At 47.2% G+C, this 27171-nt stretch overlaps 1 protein-coding gene across 2 annotated transcripts in view; it reads right to left on the reverse strand.

The window, feature by feature from the left end:
- GGNBP2 (gametogenetin binding protein 2) overlaps nucleotides 1–27171 on the reverse strand; it is a 350746-nt gene that overhangs the window by 275810 nt on the left and 47765 nt on the right. For both annotated transcript variants that reach the window (XM_040424123.1, XM_040424122.1), the window contains exon 2: nucleotides 17909–17989. In XM_040424123.1, the coding sequence (XP_040280057.1) occupies nucleotides 17909–17989 (81 nt within the window). The remainder of the gene's footprint in view (nucleotides 1–17908; nucleotides 17990–27171) is intronic.

Raw genomic sequence — 27171 nt, forward strand, 5'->3', positions numbered from 1 at the left:
CGGACGGCCCCATCGGTGGCAGATGTCCTCGAACACCTCCGGATGGAGAGACCACTCTCCCGGATCCACCTTGGTGCGACTCAGAAAATCCGCCGTCCAATTGTCGACTCCCGGGATGTACACTGCCGACAATACTGGAACATGAGACTCCGCCCATAAGAGGATCCTCGCTACTTCCCGCATTACTGCCCGACTGCGAGTCCCGCCCTGATGGTTGACATAAGCCACAGCCGTGGCATTGTCCGACTGAACCCGCACCGGGCGAGTCGCCAGGAGAGGAGTCCAATGGGAGAGGGAGTGGAAAATCGCCCTCAATTCCAAAACGTTTATCGGGAGACGGGATTCCTCCGTCGACCAGACACCCTGAACTGTGAGGTTCCGGAGAACACCTCCCCAACCGATGAGGCTGGCGTCGGTGGTGACTATCGTCCAGGAGAACGGAAGGAAGGACTTTCCTGACGATAGGTTCAGGGGAGACTGCCACCAAGGGAGAGACGCTCGAACAGGAGTGTCTAGACCCCGAGGGTTCTTGTTCCAGAGGGCAAGGATCATCTGTTGTAGCGGACGAGTGTGAAATTGGGCGTACGGAATCGCCTCGAAAGAGGAGACCATAAGGCCCAGCACCCGCATGCACTCCCGAATGGTGGGACGTGGAGAGCGTAGAAGGAGCACCATTGCCAGACGAATCTGGGAAGCCTTGGAATCTGGAAGAAACACCCGAGAAATCGAGGTGTCCAAGATCATCCCCAGGAACGAAAGTCTCTGGGAGGGGTGCAGAGAGGACTTGGGGAGATTGATCAGCCATCCGAACCGTTCCAGGGATTGAACCGTGATTCGGATGCTGTCCTCGGCCTGTGGAAGAGACGGAGCTTTTATCAAGATGTCGTCTAGGTATGGTAACAAAGAGATGCCCCTGGTGCGAAGAAGCGCCATGAGAGGCGCCAGAATCTTCGTAAAAACTCGAGGGGCGGTTGCCAACCCAAAAGGTAGGGCGACGAACTGGTAATGACGCCCCCCTATGGCAAAGCGCAGAAAGCGATGGTGGGACTCTGCAATAGGGACGTGCAAGTAGGCGTCTTGAATGTCCACAGACGCGAGAAATTCTCCTGGACTCAGAGAAGCAATAACGGAGCGAAGGGACTCCATGCGAAACTTCCGCACCCGTAGAAACTTGTTGAGAAGTTTTAGATCCAAGATTGGACGCACTGACCCCTCTTTCTTTGGAACAACGAACAGGTTTGAGTAAAAACCTGTCCCTTGCTCTTCTGGGGGAACGGGGGAAATGACACCACGGTCCAGAAGAGAGGAGACCGCAAAAAAGAGGTCCGAGGCCCTGGCTGGATCCCCCGGAACGCGAGAAGGGAAAAAACGTTCCGGCGGGCTGGACGCGAACTCCAACTTGTAGCCGGACGTCACCACTTCCAGAGCCCAGGCGTCCTGAACGTGAGCCCTCCAGACCTGTTGAAAGGAGAGCAGACGGCCCCCCACCACGAGGGGTGGGGGCACCCCTTCATGCGGAGGGTTGCTTGGGAGCAGGAGGACGGGCTGACTGCGCCCGAGGCCGCCAAGAAGGCTGGGGCTTGAAGAAAGGCTTCTTGCGGGAGTCCTGGGACCCCCCTGCCGATGAGGATGACGGCGTCCTGGCAGTGGAGAAGCGACGAAAGGACTGGCCCCGGAAACCTGAAGGCCGAGACCGAAAGGGACGCTTGGTCCTGGGCTGGGGTAGATGAGTGCTCTTGCCCCCTGTTGCGGCAGAAATGAATTCATCTAGTTGAGCCCCAAAGAGCCTGGACCCTTCAAAGGGAAGGTTAGCGAGGGATCGCTTGGATGAGGCATCAGCATCCCACACCTTCAGCCAGACCTCCCTGCGCTGAATGACAGAGAGGGCCGAAATACGGGCAAAGAGGGAGCCGATGTCCATTGAAGCCTCACAGAGATATTTAGACGCTTGAGACATCTGGATGATAAAATCCAGAGTATCTGCAGAGGCGTCCTGCTCTGACAGATCCTGGTGGTGGCGCTGCAACCACGTTGTAAGGGCTCTGGCGACCCAAGCCGACGCAAAGGCCGGTCGCAGGGAAGCGCCCGCCAGCGAGAAGATGGACTTGGAAAGTGAATCCAAACGTCTGTCCACCGCATCCTGCAGAGAGGAACCGTCTAGGACGGGAAGGGCCGTGTTCTTGGCTAACCTGGCCACCGGAGGATCTACCTTAGGGGAAGAAGTCCACTTTTCCACTGTGTCAGCTGGAAAAGGATAAAGCGTATCCATACGCTTGGTGGCCGAAAATTTTTGATTAGGTCGATCCCAAGCTTTTGATAGGACCGCAGTGAATTCCTCGTGAATAGGGAACACGGCGGACTCCTGTTTCTTGGGTGGAAAAAGGGAGAACTCCCGACTAGTGGAGGGAGGAGAATCCCCTTGTATATTAAAAGTGTCACGGACAGCTGCCACCAACTCGGTTACCATGGTGGAAAGCTTAGGCAGGGGTTCCCGCTCCGTGACTTCGTCCGATCCGGACAATTCCCCATCGGATTTGCGCTCCCTGCGAGGGGGAGAGTCAACCGGGCATGCCTCAAGGCGAGGGGGAGAAGCGGAGTCATCCGAGGAGGAATGCTGCCGCTCACGCTGCCTTTTAGAAGTCAGACGCCCTCTGTGAGAGTCGCTGAGAGGGGATGGAGTGGTGGATGCCACTGGAGTAGTAGCCGCCATGCGCTCCATGAAGGACATGGCTGCCTTGGCAACTAAGGCCAGATCAGCTGCCGCATTAGACATGGCGGAGGCCCAGGCGGGTACCGCTGGATCCGCAGGGGCAGAGGGAGGACCGGGCTGAGCAAGAGAAGGAGGCTGATCCTGTCCGGGAGCAGGGCATGAGTCACAGGAACCAGTGACAGAAAAAGGCCTAAGGCATATTTTACATGACTCCAGTGGAGCCTGAGAGGAAGCCTTGGAAGGCTTAGGGGCCCCAGGTTTAGGCATGATGGTATTCCAAAAAAGATTTCCTACCAGGTTGCTGCAATTCCTACCACCCAGGCAACAGCAGAAGTCTCCGGTCACCGAGAACTGAGGAGCTGCATGGCCGCAATCCAGCAGAGTCTCCGGCGTAGGGAGAGACAGAGCTGGACGCCGAGGCTCCGCCCCCTTGGACGCGTCATTGCGGCGCGAAATAAGCGCGCGAAATAAGCGCGCGCGCTTCAAATACACCCCTTCGCCCGAAACGGCGCAGCGGGGGTTAATATCGGGAGGAGCAGGCCGGCGGGAGCTGCAGAGAGAGCAGCGGCCATAAGATAAAATACACTCCTTCAGTGCCAAGATTGCCGCCGGTGCGGCCATAGTCTGAGCTGCAGGCAGGTATCAGTGGAATCACCAGCCCTCCCCCGAAGGGCCCCCTCCCAACGGGAAAAAATGCCCCCAGCCGGTCCTTCTCTAGCTCACCTCAGGTCACAGAGCGCCAGACAGATGACATGAAGGGGTGGGGGGAGGGGGGGGAAAGGAGGGAGATTGAAGCAGGCAATACTTATCTGCACAGCATGCTCCCTCGATGTCCAGACCAGCAGGGATTCACCTCTTCAGACGTCTGACTCCAATCAAGGAGAGCAGTGCTCTGGTGGAGGGTAGGCAGCAGGTGTCCCAGCAGCTGGTGGGATGCCAGAGCTAACATGTCGAGCCTGGATCCACTTTTCTTCTGTGGGGGAATGGGAGGTAGCCAGGAACCTTCAGAAGACCGTGGCAGACCCTCCACAGGGGCCAGGAAAGCGCAATGCTGACCTGCGTCCCCATCTGAAACCAGAAAAAAATAACAAACAGGAGAAGAATAAATGTCAACCTCCTTGAACGGACACTAAGCAAAGACTGAAGTTCTCCTGGAGGTGCCTGGGGGTATAGCCCGAGGAGGAGGAGCTTCTTTTTTTGCATAGTGTCCCTCCTAAAGCTATACCCATGGTCTGTGTCCCCCAATGGAATGAACGAGAAAATGGGGTCACTTGTGGGGTAGTTATACTGCCCTGGCATTCTAGGGGCCCAAATGTGTGGTAAAGAGTTTGAAATCAAATTCAGTAAAAAATGACGAGTGAAATCCGAAAGGTGCTCTTTGGAATATGGGCCCCTTTGCCCACCTAGGCTGCAAAAAAGTGTCACACATCTGGTATCCCCGTACTCAGGAGAAGTTGAGGAATGTGTTTTGGGGTGTCTTTTTACATATACCCATGCTGGGTGAGATAAATATCTTGGTCAAATGACAACTTTGTATAAAAAAATGGGAAAAGTTGTCTTTTGCCAAGATATTTCTCTCACCCAGCATGGGTATATATAAAATGACACCCCAAAACACATTCCCCACCTTCTCCTGAGTACGGAGATACCAGATGTGTGACACTTTTTTGCAGCCTAGGTGGGCAAAGGGGCCCATATTCCAAAGAGCACCTTTCGGATTTCACAGGTCATTTTTTACTGAATTTGATTTCAAACTCCTTACCACACATTTGGGCCCCTAGAATGCCAGGGCAGTATAACTACCCCACAAGTGACCCCATTTTGAAAAGAAGAGACCCCAAGGTATTCGCTGATGGGCATAGTGAGTTCATGGAAATTTTTTTTTTTTGTCACAAGTTAGTGGAATAGGAGACTTTGTATAAAAAAAAAAAAAAAAATTTTCCACTAACTTGTGACAAAAAATAAAAAATTCTAGGAACTTGCCATGCCCCTCACGGAATACCTTGGGGTGTCTTCTTTCCAAAATGGGGTCACTTGTAACTGCCCTGGCATTTTCCAGGGGCCCTAATGTCTGGTAAGTAGGTAAATGACCTGTGAAATCTGAAAGGTGCTCTTTGGAATGTGGGCCCCTTTGCCCAGCTAGGCTGCAAAAAAGTGTCACACATCTGGTATCTCCGTACTCAGGAGAAGGTAAGGAATGTGTTTTGGGGTGTCATTTTACATATACCCATGCTGGGTGAGAGAAATATCTTGGCAAAAGACAACTTTTCCCATTTTTTTTATACAAAGTTGGCATTTGACCAAGATATTTATCTCACCCAGCATGGGTATATGTAAAATGACACCCCAAAACATATTCCCCAACTTCTGCTGAATACGGAGATACCACATGTGTGACACTTTTTTGCAGCCTAGGTGGGCAAAGGGGCCCAAATTCCTTTTAGGAGGGCATTTTTAGACATTTGGATACCAGACTTCTTCTCACGCTTTGGGGCCCCTAAAATGCCAGGGCAGTATAAATACCCCACATGTGACCCCATTTGGAAAGAAGACACCCCAAGGTATTCAATGAGGGGCATGGCGAGTTCATTGAAAAAAAAAAATTTTGGCACAAGTTAGCGGAAATTGATTTTTTGGATTTTGTTCTCACAAAGTCTCCCTTTCCGCTAACTTGGGACAAAAATTTCAATCTTTCATGGACTCAATATGCCCCTCAGCGAATACCTTGGGGTGTCTTCTTTCCAAAATGGTGTTATTTGTGGGGTGTTTGTACTGCCCTGGCATTTGAGGGTCTCCGCAATCATTACATGTATGCCCAGCATTAGGAGTTTCTGCTATTCTCCTTATATTGAGCATACGGGTAATGAGATTTTTTTTTTCCGTTCAGCCTCTGGGCTGAAAGAAAAAAATGAACGGCACAGATTTCTTCATTCGCATCGATCAATGTGGATGAAAAAATCTCTGCCAAAAAAAGAAAAAAGGAGGGGAAAGGCGTCTGCCAGGACATAGGAGCTCCGCCCAACATCCATACCCACTTCAGCTCGTATGCCCTGGCAAACCAGATTTCTCCATTCACATCAATCGATGTGGATGAATAAATCATTGCCGGGATTTTTTTTTTTATATATACAAAGTGTTTGCCAAAGTATATGAACACCGCCACCTCCTCAGCTCATATGCCTCGGCAAACATCTTTTACTGCAGAGGAGAAATCTCGTCTTGCAGCGCCGCATACACCGACTTGCGTGTAATCTGACAGCAGCACAATGCTTCTGTCCGAATGCACATCAGTGCTGCAGCTGGTCGATCGGTTGGTCCACCTGGAAGGTAAAAAAAACAAAACAAAAAAGAAAAAACCAGGCCGCAAAGCAATAACTTTATTAACTTTAGAACAGAACATATTAACTTTTTTAAACTTTTTTACTTACCGGTAATTTTTTTTTTGTTTAGTTTTTTTTACCTTTATAGAACAAACCTCTCCTTCCCCATGGGACAATGTGCAAAGCGCAAATCGCCCAAAGATGTGGAGAAGTACGTTATGCACTTTATCCCAGGTGAAAGGAGAGGTTTGCAGCAGCTGAGAGTAAAAGGGCCCTAATAGCCCTGTGTGCCTGTCCTGTGAGATGCAATCCCTATGCTAGGTGTACCTGTGTGTGGTACTTCCGGAAACACTCTCCATAGCATAGGGCAGGGTGGTCAGCACAGTCAGGACAGAAATAGCGGGTGTCACGCCTTATTCCACTCCTGCTACAGACACGACATCTTTTTCGGGGTGACGGTTGGGTTGAGGTACCAGGAACGACACTGGGGAAATGTCGCTCGTGTAGACGGCTAACTACACTGGGGGATGGGGCCACGGAACCTCCTGGGTAAAGGAGGTTCTCGATGATCTCTTCCTGGAATTTGAGGAAAGATCGTGTTCTCCCAGCCTTACTGTAGAGAACAAAACTATTGTACAGCGCCAATTGAATTAAATATACAGACACCTTCTTATACCAGCGTCTGGTTCTGCGGGAAACTAAATACGGAGACAACATCTGGTCATTGAAGTCCACCCCTCCCATGAGCGCATTATAGTCGTGGACACAGAGGGGCTTTTCAATGACACGGGTTGCTCGCTCAATTTGGATTGTGTGTCTGCGTGAATGGAGGAGAGCATGTAAACGTCACGCATGTCTCTCCATTTCACCGCGAGCAGTTCTTCGTTACACAAGGCAGCCCTCTCCCCCCCTTGCAAGACGGGTGGTTACAAGCCGTTGGGGGAAGCCCACGCGACTAGTTCGCGCGGTGCCACAGGCGCAAATCCGTTCTAGAAACAAATGCCTAAAGAGGGCCACACTTGTGTAAAAATTGTCCACATAAAGATGGTACCCCTTGCCGAATAAGGGTGACACCAAGTCCCAGACTGTCTTCCCACTGCTCCCCAGGTAGTCAGGGCAACCGACCGGCTCCAGGGTCTGATCTTTTCCCTCATAGACACGAAATTTGTGGGTATAGCCTGTGGCCCTTTCACAGAGCTTATACAATTTGACCCCATACCGGGCACGCTTGCTTGGGATGTACTGTTTGAAGCCAAGGCGCCCGGTAAAATGTATTAGGGACTCGTCTACGCAGATGTTTTGCTCGGGGGTATACAAATCTGCAAATTTCTGGTTGAAATGGTCTATGAGGGGCCGAATTTTGTGGAGCCGGTCAAAAGCTGGGTGGCCTCTGGGACGGGAGGTGGTGTTGTCGCTAAAATGCAGGAAACGGAGGATGGCCTCAAATCGTGCCCTGGACATAGCAGCAGAGAACATGGGCATGTGATGAATCGGGTGCGTTGACCAAGATGACCGCAATTCATGCTTTGTCAGGCCCAAAAAAAATTTAATTTCGGAAACTTGGACTGGTTTCCACCGGAAAGGCTGGGCATAAAAGCTTCCCGAGTTGGCGGATATAAATTGTGTGGCATACTGGTTGGTCTCTGCCACGACTAAGTCCAAGAGCTCCGCAGTCAAGAACAGCTCAAAAAATCCCAGGGCCGAACCGATTTGAGCCGTCTCAACCCGAACTCCAGACTGGGCGGTGAAAGGGGGAACTACAGGTGCGGCTGAAGTTGGTGACTGCCAATCAGGGTTTGCCAGCACCTCAGGGATTCTAGGGGCTCTACGGGCCTGTCTTTGCGGTGGCTGCGATGGGGTAACTAGTGCACGTGCCACCGTACCAGCTTCAACTGCCCTTCTGGTGCTTGCCACGTCACCATGTTGTACGGCAGTGCTGGTACTAGGTCCAGGGAGGGCTGCGCTGCTGGTGTATGCCTCACCACGTGATCCGGCAGCGACAGCCCCACTCTGCTGCTCTTGAAACGGATCCTGCATAACCTGTGGTCTAGCGACATGGGGCCGGGTACGCCTGGTGCTGCCAGGGACCTCCACCTCCTCGTCCGAACTTTGGGTCAGAGAGCCACTGCTTTCCACAGGTTCATATTCTGACCCGCTAGATTCATCAGATGAGGGTTCCCACTCCTCATCCGACTGGGTCAGAATCCTGTAGGCCTCTTCAGAAGAATACCCCCTGTTTGACATTTTGGACTACTAAATTTAGGGGTATTCCCTGAGACTACCCAAGAAAAAAAGCAAGCCTGTCTTACAAAGGGGAGGCTAGCGAAGTACCGGAGGCCGCTGCGGTTGATAAAAAATATCAAAACAGATTTTTTTATCGCCGCAGTGCGTGTAAAATGAATGTGCAGTGATCAAAAAATATATATTTTTTGTCACTGCGGTGGGGCGGGCGTGGGTGAACGCACGTGTGGGCGACCGATCAGGCCTGATCGGGCAAACACTGTGTTTTGGGTGGAGGGCGAACTAAAGTGACACTAATACTATTATAGATCTGACCGTGATCAGTTTTGATCACTTACAGATACTATAAAAGTACAAATGCTGATTAGCGATACGCTATTCAGCGAATAAAAGTGACTGCGGTGCGGTGGGGTGGGCGCTAACTGACGCTAACTACCTAACCAAGGGGCCTAAACTATCCCTAAAACCTAACAGCCAATACTAGTGAAAAAAAAAAAGTGACAGTTTACACTGATCACTTTTTTTCCTTTCACTGGTGATTGACAGGGGCGATCAAAGGGGTGATCAAAGGGTTAATTGGGGTGCAGGGGGGTGATCTGGGGCTAAGGTGTAGTGTTGGTGCTACTCACAGTTCAGTCTGCTCCTGTGCTGGATCCAACCGACGAAAAGGACCAGCACAGGAGCAGAGAAGCCATATAACAGATCATATTTACTAATATGATCTGTTATATGGCTTGTGATTGGATTTTTTAAAAATCGCCAGCCTGCCAGCCAATGATCGTTGCTGGCAGGCTGGTGATGAACTTGTTCTTTAACTTTTGCCGGCCCGCGATGAGCATGCGCGGGCCGGCTTGGAGCGAAATCTCGCGTCTCGCGAGATGACGCGTATATGCGTGACTGTGCGCAGCGCTGCCACCTCCGGAACGCGAATCTGCGTTAGGCGGTCCGGAGGTGGTTAATGAACCCGGATGTCAAGTAAAAGGGCCCATTGTACCTAAAGAAACTGTAGAGGATGGTGACTCCAACATGTCTAGATTATGGATAAGTAAAATGTCAGGAAGAAACCCTTAATACTGATGTATATTGGAGAGGTGAAAAGGTCATGTGAACGTATTAGGTATTTAGAATTAATGTTAAAATTGTTATGTGGTACAACAGTGCCATCTAGAGGTAGATGGATAATAGTATGTCATTTTCACCAGTATTCCCGGGGTTAAAAGGACATCATTATTATCTGCATACGAATACACCCACCTTGTCCAATTGGAGATCCCTAATCTAGAAGGGGATGAGTTTAGATAACATGGGGTATAAAGTATGCAAGTAAAAAGGTTAGACAAGATCTACTCTTCAACTGAAACAACTGCAACTAACAACTTACTTCAACAACAAAAAGAAACTTGGGTTAATTTTTGTCTACTGGAAGAGTTTTAAGAACTGATCACACCCGAAACCCTGTTCATCCTTGACCCGGTAACGTATTTGTATTTACTGATTGTGGTATTAATAAGATATTCCTCTGTGCATATAGTCAAGAGTCACCATACTGAGGGAACATATAGTGTTAAACACCTCCCTAATGCTAGTTGTCCTCTTAGCAAAGATGCCTATTGCTAATGGGAGATTGGACATTATCTGAGTAGAGGAAAAACTTTTGGGAAATTATATTTCCATAGTATGATTGCCGAGTGGGATATTATATATTTATATCATATATATTTTTTTGATTGGTCATAAGGAGACAGTGGATCAGTTATGCTTCCAGTATTAATCAGTGTTTATCCTTTTTATATTCAATTGTGTATGATATATAATTTCATTAATCTTCGGATAATTTTATGCTGGTGAGAAAGAAATAGTGGGTTACACCACCATCTAGTGGTGGTTTGTTGGTACTGCGTCAATTTGTCTATCCATTGATCTTATGTCTGTTTTATATTGGATTTTACTCCTTTGTAAATAAATTTTATACTTTTGCATAATTGATAGCCCCTTTGTTTTCATTAATCGCATAAATTAAATTTAGAGTCTCAAGATAAAAGAAAAGGCGTTTTTATGTCCGCCTAGTGGATTTCCTGACCGATTTCCATATTTTATTGACATTTTTTATATAAAAATACAAACCGGATTCCAAAAAAGTTGGGACACTAAACAAATTGTGAATAAAAACTGAATGCAATGATGTGGAGATGGCAAATGTCAATATTTTATTTGTAATAGAACGTAGATGACAGATCAAACGTTTAATCCGAGTAAATGTATCATTTTAAAAGGAAAAATAAGTTGATTCAAAATTTCACGGTGTCAACAAATCCCCAAAAAGTTGGGACAAGTAGCAATAAGAGGCTGGAAAGCCGGAATTAGACTTACCGGTAATTCATTTTCCACTAATCCACCATGACGGCCCAGAGAGATTGACCCCTGACCTCTGTAGGGGCAGGAACAGAGATAGGTTTAAAAGGACCCCTCCCACCACCATTCACCAGTGAGTTCCAAATTATAGTGCTACAACCACCGGTTACGAGTGAAACAACTCCAAGTGTTTTTTGTTTTTTTTTTTGGTATTAACTCATACCAAGTCATTGGAAATTTTTTTTTCCTTTTTTTTTTATCTCTATCTCTATCTATCTATCTATCTATCTATCTATCTATCTATATATATATAGGGCGGGATATCATGCCATCATGGTGGATTCGTGGAAAATGAATTACCGGTAAGTCTAATTCCGGCTTTCCACTTCACCACCATGACGGCCCAGAGATTATATACGTCTTAGGGTGGGGCAACGGCCTGTAGGACCTTGCGACCAAATGCGAGGTCGGAAGACCTGGATAAGTCAAGCCTATAATGTTTAATGAAGGTGTTTACATTAGACCAAGTTGCAGCCCGGCATATTTGATCTAGGGAAGCGCCTGCCCTTTCAGCGAAAGAGGCAGATATAGCTCTTGTGGAGTGAGCCCGGATGACTTCTGGACAATTGATGCCCTCGATCTTGTAACAGTCTGTAATAGTCTGTTTTACCCATCGGGCAATGGTAGATCTGGAAGCTGCCTTCCCCTTATTTTTACCACAGAAGAGCACTAGTAAGTTGTCCACCTTCCTCAGGTCTCTGGTGACCTCTAGGTATTTTAGTACTGTTTGTTTGACGTCCAGGGTATGGAAACGTTCCTCTCCAGGATTTTTAGGATTCACACAAAAGGAGGGAAGAATGATCTCCTGGTTTCTATGGAAGTCTGTTACTACCTTTGGCAAAAATGTCGGGTCTAACCTCAAGGTAATACGATCCTCCTGTATTGTGAGATATGGTTGTCTTATTGACAATGCCTGGATCTCACTCAGTCTTTTTGCCGATGTTATGGCTATAAGAAAAGCCACCTTCTGAGAAAGATTCTTCAAGGAACATGCGTCCACGGGTTCGTAGGGTGGACCTGTGAGTCCTCTAAGGACAATGTTTAAGTCCCAGGTAGGCACCTTTGATCTGAGAGATTGTCTTAGTCTGGCTGCGGACCTCAGGAATCTTTGGATCCATCTATGGCTGGCTAATTCGGAATCGAAATAGGCACTAAGCGCTGAGACCTGGACTCTCAGGGTGGAAGGACTTAACCCTAACTCTAGTCCCTTTTGAAGGAAATCCAGAATTTTCTGTATATTTGGTCTGGGGCCTCGTCGCCTGACCAGGTGCAGAATCTTTTCCAGATCTTAAAATAAATGGCGTTAGTCACCTTTTTTCTGCTGGCCTTCAAGGTAGATATAACACCCTTAGAGAGACCTCTCTGTCTCAGGAGGTTGGACTCAGGATCCAGGCCGAGAGTTTGAAGATTTCCGGATGAGGATGGAGAACCGGCCCCTGGATCAGGATATCCTCTCTCGCTGGGAGAATAAATGCTTCCTGTGGGGAGAGCTTGGTTAGAATCGAGAACCAGCTTCTCTTGGGCCAGTACGGGGAGACCAGGATAACTCTGGCTCTGTCCCTGATGATTTTTTGTAGAACCCTTGGGATTAATGGGAACGGGGGGAAGGCATATGCAAGGTCCCAGTCCCAGTGCAGGGAGAAGGCGTCGATCGCTAGGGGCCTGTCCCTTGGGTTTAGGGAGCAAAAGGTTGATACCTTTGTGTTTATCCTTGTAGCAAAGAGATCTACCACTGGAAGGCCCCATCTCTGGACAATCAGATTGAAGATCTCGATGTTTAAGGACCACTCTCCCTGGTCTATGGTAGTCCTGCTGAGGAAGTCCGCCGCACAGTTTAGGCTTCCTTTTAAATGAACTGCCGATATTGATTTTACATTTTTTTTCCCCCCAGAGGAAGATTTTTCTGGACAGACCTTCCAGTTTTTGAGACCGTGTGCCCCCCTGATGCTTGAGGTAGGACACGGTCGTTACATTGTCTGAATAGACCTTTATATGTTGGTTCCTTAGTTTTGGAGCGGCTGCTCGTATTGTTTCCCAAACTGCCCTGAGCTCCCTGTAGTTGGAGGACTGAGCTGCAATTTTCAGAGGCCAGTCTCCCTGGTAGAGATCGCAGTAGATTTTTGCACCCCACCCTTTTAGGCTGGCGTCGGTCTGAATATGTACTGCCGGGGTCTTGAACCAGACCATGCCTTCTTTTAAAATTTTTTATAGGAGCTCCGTCTACTTCCGGGTTCCGTCCGGCGGCCCGGAAGTGACGTCAGACGCGCGCGACAGCGCAGAGCGTCTTTCCGGTTGGCTACCTCCCAGGAGGCAGGCGACTCAGCGGCAGCTCAGGGCAGGCTTCCCACAACAGGGAGCGTGACCCTGGCGTCTCCCTGTCAGCTTAAGAACAAAGTCCGCCGGAGAGCAGGGGACGCATCTCTGGGTGAAAAGGACCCACAAGGGAGGCAAGAAACACTACCGATGCGGTCACCCAGGTACTTAAAAATAATAAAACGAGGTCCACTTCACCTCCCTGAAAGCCAGAGAGGACTTTTCTCTGTCCTGGCCGCTATAGGGGCAGGAACACACTGGTGAATGGTGGTGGGAGGGGTCATTTTAAACCTCTCTCTGTTCCTGCCCCTACAGACGTCAGGGGTCAATCTCTCTGGGCCGTCATGGTGGTGAAGTGGAAAAAGAAAATTTGAGCATAACGAAGAGCTGGAAGACCAATTAACACTAATTAGGTCAATTGGCAACATGATTGGGTATAAAAAGAGCTTCTCAGAGTGGCAGTGTCTCTCAGAAGCCAAGATGGGTAGAGGATCACCAATTCCCACAATGTAGCGCAGAAAGATAGTGGAGCAATATCAGAAAGGTGTTACCCAGCGAAAAATAGCAAAGACTTTGCATCTATCATCATCAACTGTGCATAACATCATCCGCAGATTCAGAGAATCTGGAACAATCTGTGCGTAAGGGTCAAGGCCGTAAAACCATACTGGATGCCCGTGATCTCCGGGCCCTTAACGACACTGCACCACAAACAGGAATGCTACTGTAAAGGAAATCACAGAATGGGCTCAGGAATACTTCCAGAAACCATTGTCAGTGAACACAATCCACCGTGCCATCCGCCGTTGCCAGCTGAAACTCTACAGTGCAAAGAAGAAGCCATTTCTAAGCAAGATCCACAAGCTCAGGCGTTTTCACTGGGCCAGGGATCATTTAAAATGGAGTGTGGCAAAATGGAAGACTGTTCTGTGGTCAGACGAGTCACGATTCAAAGTTCTTTTTGGAAATCTGGGACGACATGTCATCCGGACCAAAGAGGACAAGGACAAACCAAGTTATCAACGCTCAGTTCAGAAGCCTGCATCTCTGATGGTATGGGGTTGCATGAGTGCGTGTGGCATGGGCAGCTTGCATGTCTGGAAAGGCACCATCAATGCAGAAAAATATATTCAGGTTCTAGAACAACATCTCCCATCCAGACGTCATCTCGTTCAGGGAAGACTCTGCATTTTTCAACAAGATAATGCCAGACCACATTCTGCATCAATCACAACATCATGGCTGCGTAGGAGAAGGATCCGGGTACTGAAATGGCCAGTCTGCAGTCCAGATCTTTCACCTGTAGAGAACATTTGGCGCATCATAAAGAGGAAGGTGCAACAAAGAAGGCCCAAGACGATTGAACAGTTAGAGGCCTGTATTAGACAAGAATGGGAGAGCATTCCTATTTCTAAACTTGAGAAACTGGTCTCCTCGGTCCCCAGACATCTGTTGAGTGTTGTAAGAAGGGGAGATGCCACACAGTGGTGAAAATGGCCTTGTCCCAACTTTTTTTGGGATTTGTTGACACCATGAAATTCTGATTCAACATATTTTTCCCTTAAAATGGTACATTTTCTCAGTTTAAACTTTTGTTCCGTGATTTATGTTCTATTCTGAATAAAATATTAAAAGTTGGCACCTCCACATCATTGCATTCAGTTTTTATTCATGATTTGTATAGTGTCCCAACTTTTTTGGAACCCGGTTTGTATTTATATTTTATATAAAAGATAAGGTTTGACATTCTATATGCAGAGCGCTAGGTCTTTACCAACAGACGTTGCTGTGCTGCTCTCTTGCTTCTTTATGGAGAGCCCTGGTTCTACAGCATCCTTACTCGGGCTCTCTAGTGCGCACTTGTTCAGTTCTTGCTCCTAGTGCAGGACATCCTGCCCTGCTCCCTATCCTCTAGCACTTTATTTTTACACCTGTGCGTCCAACTTTTTGATGAGATTTCTTTCCCACCCTCGGGGACTGCTTTGGGACGTCCCATGGTGCTATGTCCCTCAATGAGATTAACGAGAAAATTGGATTTTTTGTACTTGTTTTAATTTCTGTCACCGGGCTGCTGTTTTAGTTTCAATCCCCGATACAGAACATGTTGGTTCTTAGCTTTTGTTTCTCTCTACTACTGCTATTGGTACAAAATGATCAGCCTAGTGGCTGTGGAGAGGGTATAGCCACCTGGGCGGAGCCAACCTTTTTGATATCTAGTGTCACCTCCTAGTGGTAGCTGGGTATATACCCATGGTGCGGTGTCTCCCAAAGAATTGAACGAGAGGTATTTTACGCCAAGTACAAAAATCCAATTTTTTGCAGTATAATTACCTAAAGTAGATTTAAAGCTCCCCATTTACCTTCTGTATTAATAGCGCTGCTCTCGACCGTGGGAAACCGATAGCCATCACACAGCAGACCTTGCTGATTAAAAGGGTTCTCCAGGAATGAATTACTTTATTATAAATATATTCTCAAATACCTTTCATTAGTTATAATAGCTTGTTTTGTCTGGGGAGTAATCAGGGGAAATAAAATGGCTGCTGTCCTTCAGTACACAAAAAATCTGTCCTAATCACACACCAGCACATGTTACTTTAACGCAGTGAGCTAAATAGCCGCCTCATTCTCCTCTCTGCTTTACTTGTCAGGGATTATGGACAAGAATTCAGTTTAATAGGAGACATGATGTACAGAGAGGAGGGTAGGGATGTGGATAATGAGCAGCAGCACTTGTATGCAGTCTCCATTACCACAGTCTGTCTTGTCCATCTTTGTACATGTCTCCTCATGAACACCATTCCCACAGAGATTAAATTTTAAGATTTTATCATCTGTATTCAGAATTCTAAACCCTTGCAAGTAGGAAAAACAGGATAAGGCAGATCTTTGGCTCAGAGTTCTGAATTAACTTGTCCTGTGTGCTATCCCAGCAGCAGTCGTGTCGCACCAGACGGAGGGTAAGGGGGACCCTTATCTACGGATGGGAAATAGAATGGCCACCCCTGACTAACCCTAAGCTGGCACCTGTCTGCCCTGATACCCTAAACGGGGTGTGAACCCGTGCGGCGAGCAGGATGCCTAAACCCTCAGTCACCCTAACAAGACTAGACTGGGGAAAGGCCGATGGGAGCACTAGTCACCATCACTCACGTCTAGGAGAACAACAGGGGAAGACAGCAACAAACAAACAAACAAACAAACAAACAAACAATCTATAGCAGAGATAGACTTATCCAGTCACGAGCAGAGAAGGCAATCCCAAACACGACAGTCCACGCCGGACAAGAGCTCCACAGCAACAGTGTCAAACGATCTCCTTCAAAGGTCAGAATAGCACTGGAAGTAAGAACTATATCTGGCAATGACTGCAAGTGAAACTGAAACTAATATAGTAGCTGGGAGTGGCAGACAGGACTCACCTGAGAAGGATGCCTACAAACTCCCAGTCAGGACAAAAAGGTTCACAAGGCAAAACCCGGATGATATACCCTGAACCACGGAGCAAACTCACAAGCTATCGCGAGTAGCAAGTCGCTGCGACCTTCTCCTCCCAGACCTGTCTGGATCAGTCACAGTCGTGACAGTGTGATTAGGACAGGCTTTGTGTGAACTAATAGGTTGGCGGCCATTTTATTTCTCCCTAAACAAACGATCCATTATGACTAATGAAAGGTAATTGGGAATCTAGTTATAATAAAGCAATCAAGTAATTTCACTTTGTTAATTCCTGGAGAAGCCCTTTAATGTACAAATTACCCTTATGATAATTTTTTGAGGTAGCCCACTGATTATGCTGGTTTGTATACAAGCAGAAACGCACCTGGGCAAAGAATGAAGTCTGGCTCGTATATGGTCTTTAGAATAGGGAAACCTAAGGCTACTAAGTGAGTTCGCTCTTCTCAGGGAGGGTGCTCTGCAAAGGGAAAGCTTACTTCACGCATCTTTACTTTTAGCAGCCAGAAAGGACCATGGCACCTGTGGATCCACAGGTCAAAACAAGTATGACGTATTGAAGCTCTGACTTATGAACCCTTGATGAAGTAGACCCCAATAATAAACAACAGCACGACAAACAAGCAGAGAGGCGGACGGACAAAAATTACAGAATGCTGCGTTTTTTGTCTGGCCACTTCTTGGCTTGTTTGCCGTGCTGCGGCCAGACCTCTGCCCTGCCCCATTATTGTGAACAGAGCCGGAGAAGACTTCGGGCGGCACTGTGGGCTAGCGTTAACACAGATCCAGCAGTCTGTTCTCCCACCGGAACAGCCTGCTGGAACCTGCTACCGCAAGTGTGAAAGTAGACTTACACGATTCCTTACCTTGATGAATAAGCAACTGGGTGAGTGCCCATCTGGACAAGTGTTTTAAATTTTTACTCAACATAGCTTATTGTATGCGATTCCTATTTGTAGCCTTATCAAAGCCCCTTGTTTAAAGGGACCAGTGGAAATGGACAGGAGACATTAATGAAAGCTGTTATTATAAAGGTAATGACAGATCTTTTGGAAGTCATTGACAGACTAACTCTGGTATATATGCCTAGCTCTAATAAACTAGGAAATGAAAGTTACACTTTAAGAGCTCATTTACATACCTTCCACTCTGCCCTTGAGCACCTTCTTAGTGCATGTTCACCTTGTACATCAACTAAGCTTGGTGTCCGCAGTTTCCATGTCGCTTATTCGCAATGGTGCCATTTGTCCACTCATAATACACTTTCACCGCAACAGCATGCGAACAGGTTACAAACTGTGCAGTTTCAGAAATACCTGAATACCCTTGGCCCGAAAGTCAGTATTGACTTTATTTGCAATGCTGATCACCCCTTTTACCTATGACAGTAACAAGCCATGCTTGCTAAATTTGTTTAGTAGAAACCTCAAAATATGAAATCTAATTCACACAATACCTGTGAAAAATTTTTAAGTTGCAGGTTGTCTATCTGTTGTTTGCCAAGAGTCAACATGCTGTCCGAAAACTCCATCACCATCTGAAAAAAAGAAAATAAAAAGTTACTAAGAATATGAAAGTAGGAATTTCCATGAGTCCCTCATGACAGCACTACTTAAGATTGCCTTCACCTTCTTGGGACAGGAAACTGGTTAAATATCCCCTGACACCACAATCCTCCAGTGTCTTCCAGATTACTACACCAGGAGAGATGCTAATGATTTACTGCTATAACTGCAATTACCAGCAAGTGTAATTCCTACCATCACATTTCTCCCTTATGAAAGCACTACTGAAGCAATACCTGATTACAAGCCTTTTGGGAGAGAGGGGCAAGCCTAAAGGAAAATATGTCCCAGGCAATGTCTCGGCTAGACAGAACATCCTGTAATTTAAGTAGAAGATCTGAAACCACTCTAAGGCCTCTTTCAGACGGGCGTTGCAAGAAAATGTCCGGGTGCGTTACGGAAACACCCCCATAAACAATTCTTCCAAGGCTCAATATGAAGTAGCAAGCTGCAAGATGACTAACTCATATTAACTCCTAACTCATATGCACAATCACAATATGTACTACATTTCCCACAGTGGGGTGTAGATCCTCCAAAGGGTAGCTAATCTGTTGCATGGTGAGAGCCAAAACAATATACCCTTTCCACTATCAGTAAGGCCTGTTGCCATAAATTGCTCTTCCTGTTTGTCTTTTGCACCAGTCCTTTAAATAAGCACTCAACCGTCTATATATTCTATACTTCTATCTCTCTCAGAGGATGGTTCCTTGCAGCAAGCGGAAATCCTGCTGTGAGGAAGCAGTCCTGATAATCATGAAAGGGGTTGGTCACTTTCTGGTTACTGTTGACCTATATACTGTAAGATGAGTATATGGCATTTAATAATATAGCCTTTGTTCATATTCTGCATCATTTTCTATATTTCATAAGGTATGCCCCCTTGCAGGGCCGGCGTCACCCATAAGCACAGTTGGCAACCGCGTAGAGCGCACTCTGCCTGGGGGTGCCAGCCGCCGCCTGCGCCCCGCCCCTTCTTGTCATCCACCTGACATAATCTCCTTCTGTTCCTTTCAGAAAAGTTTCTCCTGGGATTCGAACTAACGACCTTTCACATCAGAGGCAAGACATTTACCCTCACAAGCTGTATTACCAGTTTCTTAAAAAAAAATATTAATAACAATAACATATATATATATATATATATATATATCTATATCTATATATATCTATATATATATATATATATATATATATATCTCTCTTCTACTGTAGGTAACTTTGATACCTAGTGTACATCCATACACATGTCAGCTGCCCCAACACACCCAGCTCTGCTACATCCATACACAGTGTACTGGGGCAGCTGTCATGTGTATGGATGTACACTAAGTATCAAAGTTATCTACAGTAGAAGTCTTATATTTTTATTTATTTTTTTAAAGTAACTGTCTATACAACTCTCATAGCTGTGAGGGTAAATGCCTTGCCTCTGATGTGAAAGGTTGTGAGTTCCAAGAGGATGGCACTGATATTAGCACATGGGGGGGCAAGAAATGGACATGAATCATGAGGGGCAGAAATGTGAAATGATCGGGGGGCAAAATGTACATTTGCTTCTGTTGACAAAAATCCTTGCACTGGCCCTGACTTCGGGCGCGCAATCCCGCGAGACCAGTGACCTCCAGAGGTGGGTCTCGCGGGATCACGCGCCAAAGACACATGATCTTGGCAAGAGCCAAGGCAATGTGGACCTGGAGCACAGCGAGGAGCAGAACCTGGTGAGCACCCCTAGCAACCGCACTCTGACAACCTGCACTAGGGTGTCAGAGGCTGCAGGACAGTGACTGGCAGCAGGGTGGCACACACTTGTGTACAGGGGTCAGGGCACACCTGCTGCTTGACTAGGGGCCATAGATTCTGACTGGCACAGGGTGCCCAGCAGTGGCACATGGAGCCTAATAGGTGGCACAGGCTGTCTAAAGGGCTATGAATGGTACAGGGTGCAGGACAGTGCCAGACTGGCAGAGGGCACAAAGCAGCATACTGTTTTATGTTGCCCTGGTGGCACAGGATTTCAGACAGTGGCTGAATGGCGCCTGGCAGTGAATAGGTGGCACTGCTCGTGTTTGGTGTGCCAACCTGCTGAACAGCGCAGAGTGATTGGCATCACTGGGATGGTACTAGGTGGCAGACAATGGCTGGATATTATATATACATTACCATAGTCAGACTGGCACAGGGTACACGACCATAGTTAAATGTTGCATGCAATAGGTGGCAGAAAAAGGGTCGGGGAAAAAGGGCGGGAAAAGGGGTGTGGTCAATGGGCAGAGTCAAGGGGTCGGCAAAATTAGCTTTTGCCTAGGGTGGCAAAAATCCTTGCACCAGCCCTGGCGACAGCAGGTCTCAGGCAGAGGACGATTCCCACGCCTTCTTTAAATATAAATCTGCCTTTTTGTCTAAAGGGTCAGATAGGCTACCGAAGTCATCAAACAGTAGAGCAGACTTCTTGACGATCTTTGCCACCGGGGCGTCTACTGTAGGGGCCTTGTCCCAAATAGCTGCTACTTTCTCATCAAAGGGATATTTCCTTTTAACTGAATTTGGGATAAAAAAAAAATTGTCAGGATTTTTCCATTCCCTTCTAATTAATGCTTGTACGTTTTTGTGAATGGTAAAAACCCTATGCTTCCTGGGGCCTAAACCCTGAAAAGCTAGATCTGCTGTTGACTTAGCCTGTTTCACATCCTCTAGTTGCATTGTCGCTCTGACTGCTCTAAGAAGGTTTGCGGTGTCCTCAGGTGAAAAATAGGAACTCCCTGCTTCCTCATTTTCTGACGATGTAGCGTCGTCAGAAAATAACTGACCAGCTTCTCTTTCCTCCATGTCGGAGAGGTCTGAATCAGAATCCCTAACCTCCGGGGATTTCTCTGGTGACCTATGGCGGCCTTTATTCAAAGACTTTAAGGAGGCCTTGACCTCGGATCTTATTAAGGACCTCATATTCTTGGAGAGACTCAGATTCCTCCGCCACCAATTTATCAATGCACGGCGTGCATAATGGTTTAGAATAGGAGGATGCCAGGGCCACTCTGCATCCCACACACTCCTTATGTTTCATCTTTGAAGCTGCTTTTTTGGGGGTCTTTGCAACCTACAACAAGCCAAACAAACACCACCCCATTAATAAAAAGATCCACCTCACCGCTGATCTTTATCCCCACTCCTCAGGACTGGTACCGGACTGGCAGGCCTCGAGGGTTTCAGGGGTTCGGCGCGTCCATCTGCTGGCTTAGACATTCTCACTGGAAAGAGAGCCTCTTCAGCACAGCACTGTGTGCTACATCAGCTGGCTGGATTCCCCCCGCCGCCACATTTATATTTTAAAAGACGCGCTCTTCCTCCTTCCGGGTTACGCTCCGCCCTGTTGCATCAGAGGCGCGCGCATGCGCTGAAGCCTCCCCGACACCAACAGGAAGCCGGGCAAAGACGCCGAAGCAAGAGGGAAGCCGCCTGAACACGGCCACAGCGGCTCCCTCGGAATCGGCACCGGAATGCGGGCAAAAAAACTGACTATAGCAGGGCTTGACAAATCCCAGGCACCAGGTCGCCATGGCGACCAGGAATTTAGTCCTGGAGCTTGGGTATAGTCAGGCCCGTTTTCAAAGGTGCCTGGGCGATGGGTGCGGAGCTGCCGTTCTGTCCGGAGGCAGCACCGTTTGAAACAGCTCCTCAGTCTGAGTCAGCTCCGTCACAGCACACACAGATAGTGACAGGGCTGTGGAGTCGGTAGATAAATGTTCCAACTCAGACTCCTCAGTTTTATGTACTTTCGACTCCGACTCCGACTGCCCGACTCAGACTCCTCTGTATGAATATGCGAATATGCAGTTGAATCCAAGAAGCTGTTCCACCAAGTTCTTCTAAGCTCTTCTAGCAGAGAGGGAGTTGGGCTGCTGCTTTCTCCTTTGTGTGCTTATCTGCTGCTGAAGATAGGGCAGTGGGAGGATCCAGGAAGGGGCATTTATTCTAAAACATGATTTTCCTAGGAGAATCCCATAGTCGTGTTTAAAGTTTAAGCTAACAATCGGAGTTTACAAGTTTTTATAGCCTTAGCTAAATGACAGCAGTTTTTCCAATGGTTTACAGCTTTAGTCTTGAACTATTGGCCCTCCATTCCCTTCACTTATACAAGTGTCTCACTCTCTAGTCCTGCAAAAAACATATTTATTTAATCCCTTATCAGTGAGAGGCTAGGTTACACATGGACGCTGCGTTCCCTGTAAAAGCAGAACACAACACTATGGAAAGTATAAGTATTGCAGCTCCTAATTGTGCGTTGCATGCCATATAGTGAAGCACATGAAAAGCATGCTTCTTCACGGTCACTTAACGTGTTCGTTTTGCGGTTACGTGAGGCACTGCATGCATTGGTCTTTATTCTTACAGTAGAGAAGTCATTAATTATAACTTTTTGTGAATTGGGACATTTAAACTTGCTTTTTTTTTTTTATTCCAATCTAAATTTAGTAGGACTCGGAGTCGGTGCATTGTTTGCCGACTCCAGGTACCCAAAATTTCCCCCGACTCCTCGACTCCGACTCCACAGCCCTGGATAGTGAGACGCTGGCAGCAGGGAGGGGAGGGACTCGGGAGGAGTGTAATCTGATCCAAGAGTGGAAGCTGCTTCTGCCAGCCCCTCCCCTCCCCGCCCACCAACCAATCAGAGCTGAGGCAATGCAAGCTCTGGGTCACTGACACAAGTACCGGAGGGAGTCTAGAAAGAATCGAATGAGTCTCAGGTTAAAAGAATCTAAAGATCCGACTGAGAGACTCATTCGATTCTTTGAGTTAAAAGAACCGTGAGTCAGACTCTAGAACAGGTTACACTGAGGCTTTCAGACTCTAGAACAGGTTACACTGAGGCTGTCCCTGATGCTTTTGTTGCAGCAGTGATAAAATTAAGGGACAGGAGCAGAAAGATAAAAGTGACAGGACACAGAGTTTAGATTACAGTTTGAATTAACCCTTTAGGATCAAATTGGCTTCTCAAGGAGATATATATGTTAAAGGCATCCCTTCTTCTGTCTCATTCAGTAGCTATATAACTAAGGGTACTTTCACACTTGCAGCAGGACCGATCCGGCAGGCTGTTCACCCTGTCGGATCCGTCCTTCCGCTGTTTCGCCGGACCACCGCTCCGTCCCCATTGACTATAATGGGGGCAGATCTCTGGCGCAGCACGGCAGTGCATGGTGAAAGGCCGCCGGACTAAAAGTACTGCATGTCCAACTTTAAAAAATTACTCACCTCATCCACTTGATCGTGCAGCAGTTCTAGTCTTTCTTCTTGCAGGACCTACAAAAGGACTTGCACTGACGTCATGGCGCTCACCATGTGGTGAGCGTGATGACATCAGTGCAGGTCCTTTTGCAAGTCCTGCAAGAAGAAGAAAGATGATAATATCAGCTGCACGATCAAATGGATGAGGCGAGTACATTTTTTTTAAAAACATTTTTAACACTCAAGGGACATTTTACTTAGCATTCTGTATTAAAGAATACTATTATTTTCCATTATAACTAGTGATGAGTGAGCACTAAAGTGTTCATGTGTTCGTTCCGAACACATCGCGATATTCGTGCGCTCTGCCGAGCACCCGAGTATAATGGAAGTCAATGGGAGGCGACCAGGCACACTGCTCGGATGAGGGGAGGGTGCCTGGTTCATAGGAAAAGGTCTAAAAGTGATGGAAACACCTCTGAAATCGACCATGAACAGAAGGGGGACCGTGTCTGGATGCATCTTTGACATGAATGTCGCTGCTGGGAACCATGTTGTCCGAGGATTACACCACTTTCACAGACTGACAAAAAAATAAAATCCTTTTTAGAGGAAAAAATTGTTAGGAAACATTCTTTCGTGTAGATTCAAATTGTATATACAGTGCAAGTGCTGCCAAAAATTACACGGAAAACAACATTGCTTACCGGTAATCATTTTTCTCGATACCCATGACGGCACCCAGTGCGACTCAGGACCTCCCATCAGGACAGGAAACCTGAGAAGATAAAAAGGACACACCTCCACCCAACACCAGTGGAAGAAAAAATTGTTCTCCGGAGAGAAGTGATAAGGGATTAAGGACCCTTTTTTTTTTTTAAATCTATATTACTTCATATAGACCTGACTGATACCTTATATATTTTTATAAATGTATCTGTATATGTATCTATATATGGGGAGGGAACTATCGGGTGCCGTCATGGGTATCGAGAAAAACGATTACCGGTAAGCAATGTCTTTTTCCCCTCACCCATGACGGCACCCAGTGCGAGATAGACTATAAGTAGAGTCTAGGGGGGGGCCTCAGCCTGCAGGACCTTCTGCCCAAATGAGGCGTCAGAATGGAGCTGCAACCTATAATGTTTGAGAAAGGTATGTGGGGAACTCCATGTAGCTGCCCTACAAATCTGAGCTAAGGACACGTCAGCTCTTTCAGCCCATGAAGTAGACACTGCCCGAGTAGAATGGGCCCCGAACCCAGAAGGAGGGGAAAGACCCAAGGAGATGTAAGCCTTTGTTATGGCCTTCTTCACCATCTGGCAATAACCCCGCAGGATGCTTTTTTAACCCCTATTCCCCCTAAAAACTGGACAAGAAGGTTCTCGTCTTTCCTCCATGAAGACGTAACATCCAGGTAAACTAACAAGCATCTTTTAACGTCCAAGCAATGAAAACTTTTTTCCCTGCTATTGGAGGGGTTAGGAAAAAAGGAAGGCAACACAATGTCCTGGCTCCTGTGAAAATCCGAGACAACTTTGGGAAGGAAGGAAGGCAGGGGCCTAATTACTACTTGATTGTCCTGGATGACAGTATATGGTGGATGTGCAGAGAAGGCCTGGATCTCCGAGACCCTCCTAGCAGAGGTGATTGCCAGTAGAAAAGCCATTTTAAATGGACAGGATGTCAATTGGGATCTCTAACAAGGGCTCAAATGGCTTATCGGTTAGGGCTGTCAAGACCCTGTTTAAATCCCAATGGGGGGAAAGAGCCTTACAGAAGGATGGATTCTGGCCGCGGCAGAAAGAAAACGTTTGACCCAAGGATGCATTGCTAACTGATAGTCGAAAAAATAGCTCAAGGCTGATACCTGTACTTTTAGGGTGGAGGCTTTGAGTCCCTTGTCTAACCTGCCTGCAAGAAGTCTAAAACTTTAGGTATTTCTGGAGGTTTAAATGGATCAGGGCTAGACCCTAGAAAGGAAGCAAAGATATTCCACACTCTATTATATTTCCTGGCTGTTGTAGCTTTCCTACTGCCTACAAAGGGTGGAAAAACCTTGTTAGAAAGCCCTCTACTCAACCAGATGCCCCTGTCAAACTCCACACCGCCAATTGAAGAATCTCGGATTTGGGGTGGCCTACAGGCCCCCTGGAGAAGGAGGTCCCTCTTGGAGGGAATCATCCAGGGTGGCTTCTGGCTAGATTTAACAGGGTTGGAGTACCAGATCCTTTTGGGCCATTTTGGGGCTACCAGGATTATAGAGGCTCCCTCCCTCCGTACTTTCTTCAGTACCTGTGGAATTAGGGAAATAGGTGGGAAGGCATAGCCGCGTTCTAGGCTCCCAATCCTGGGCCAGACTGTCCACGGCGTGGGGTTCTCTGAGTGATTTAAGGAGAAGAACCTCTCTGTCTTCCTGTTCTTCCGGGGTAGCAAAGAGGTCTATAGTTGGGGTCACAAACCTTAAGACAATTGGGAAAAGACTTCTCCGTTCAGACTCCACTCTGCTGGCTGAGTTCCACTCGGCTTAAAAAGTCGGCCACCGTGTTCTCTTTTCCCTTTAGATGTATTTGCAGATAGGAGCAGGTTCCTGTCTTCTGCTTATTTTGGAAAATTTCCTGGCCAGAGGGAAGATTAGGGATGGTATTTTTGTTCCGCCCTGGTGATTATATAGGCCACTGTTGTTGAATTGTCCGAGTAAAAGACCAGTTTTTGTTCAAGACATCTGGAACTGCCACCCTTAGAACTCTTTTCTACTGCCTTGAGTTCCTCTGCTAATTTGATGTGCAGGCTCGGGTTCTTAAATCCCATCTTCCCTGCCAATATTTCCCCACTTCTGAATGAGTCCCCCAACCCCACGGACTGGCGTCTGTTGTTATCCGTAAGGGTTCTATGAAGGACCCAGGCATCCCTGCCGAAAGATTCTTCTCGGATGTCCACCATAGGAGGGAATACCTTGCTCTGGAGGAGAGATGAAATTTTCCTCTAGAGTTTGTGGAAGACCCATTCCATTTCTTTAAGATATCCCACTGTAACGATCTTGTGTGAATCTGAGCAAACGGCCACTGCGGGAATCGTAGCCGTCAGGTGCCCCAATACTGCCATCGCCTCCTGATGGAACATCGGAAGGAGGCGGAAAGGATCCAAACATGTTCCTTTGTTGAAACTATTTTCTTCTGAGGAAGGAATGTCTTCTGAGCCGTAGAACCTAGCTGCATCCCTAAAAATACGCAATTTTGAGAGGGGGTTAGGCAAGACTTTTCTCGATTGACCTTCCATCCCAGATCTTCAATAGAGAACACACCAGGACAAGATCCGTCTGTAACTGTACCTTCGTCTGGGCTATGAACAAAAATCGTCCAGATAGGGTACTAACACTATCCTGGACAATCGGAGGAATGCCCACCATCTCCGCCACAACCTTTGTAAAAATTCTCGGGGCTTGTGAGACCCCAAACGGGAGGGCCCTGTATTGCAGGTGCAGAAAGCTGGCCTTACTTGGACTGCCGTTCTCAAATACTTTTGGGAGGAGGATGACTAGGGATGTGGTAATAAGCATCCTCTAAGGTCTATACTTGCCATCCAGCAATCTTTGTAATAGCAGATCTATAGTTGTCTTTATCGTCTCCATCTGAATCTTTTGTATTTCCGGAACTTGTTTAGTCGTTTTAGATTCAGAATCATTCGAAAGGGACCCATTGGGTTTCTTTACTAGAAAGAGTGGGGAGTAATACCCCCTGCCCTCCCTCTTCTATGGGCAACTGGCAAATGACTCCTTTTGTCCAATAACAACTGAACCTCTGCCTCTAAAACTGTGGATTTTAAGGGATCTTTCGGAGTTGAGGTGCGGGTGAAGAAATTTTGGGGGTAGGAGAGAAACTCCAATCTGACTCCCTCTGCTAACCCTCCCAAAAACCCCATTTGTTTT

Source organism: Bufo bufo, chromosome 3 (assembly GCF_905171765.1).
Source record: "Bufo bufo chromosome 3, aBufBuf1.1, whole genome shotgun sequence".
NCBI classification, from domain to species: domain Eukaryota; kingdom Metazoa; phylum Chordata; class Amphibia; order Anura; family Bufonidae; genus Bufo; species Bufo bufo.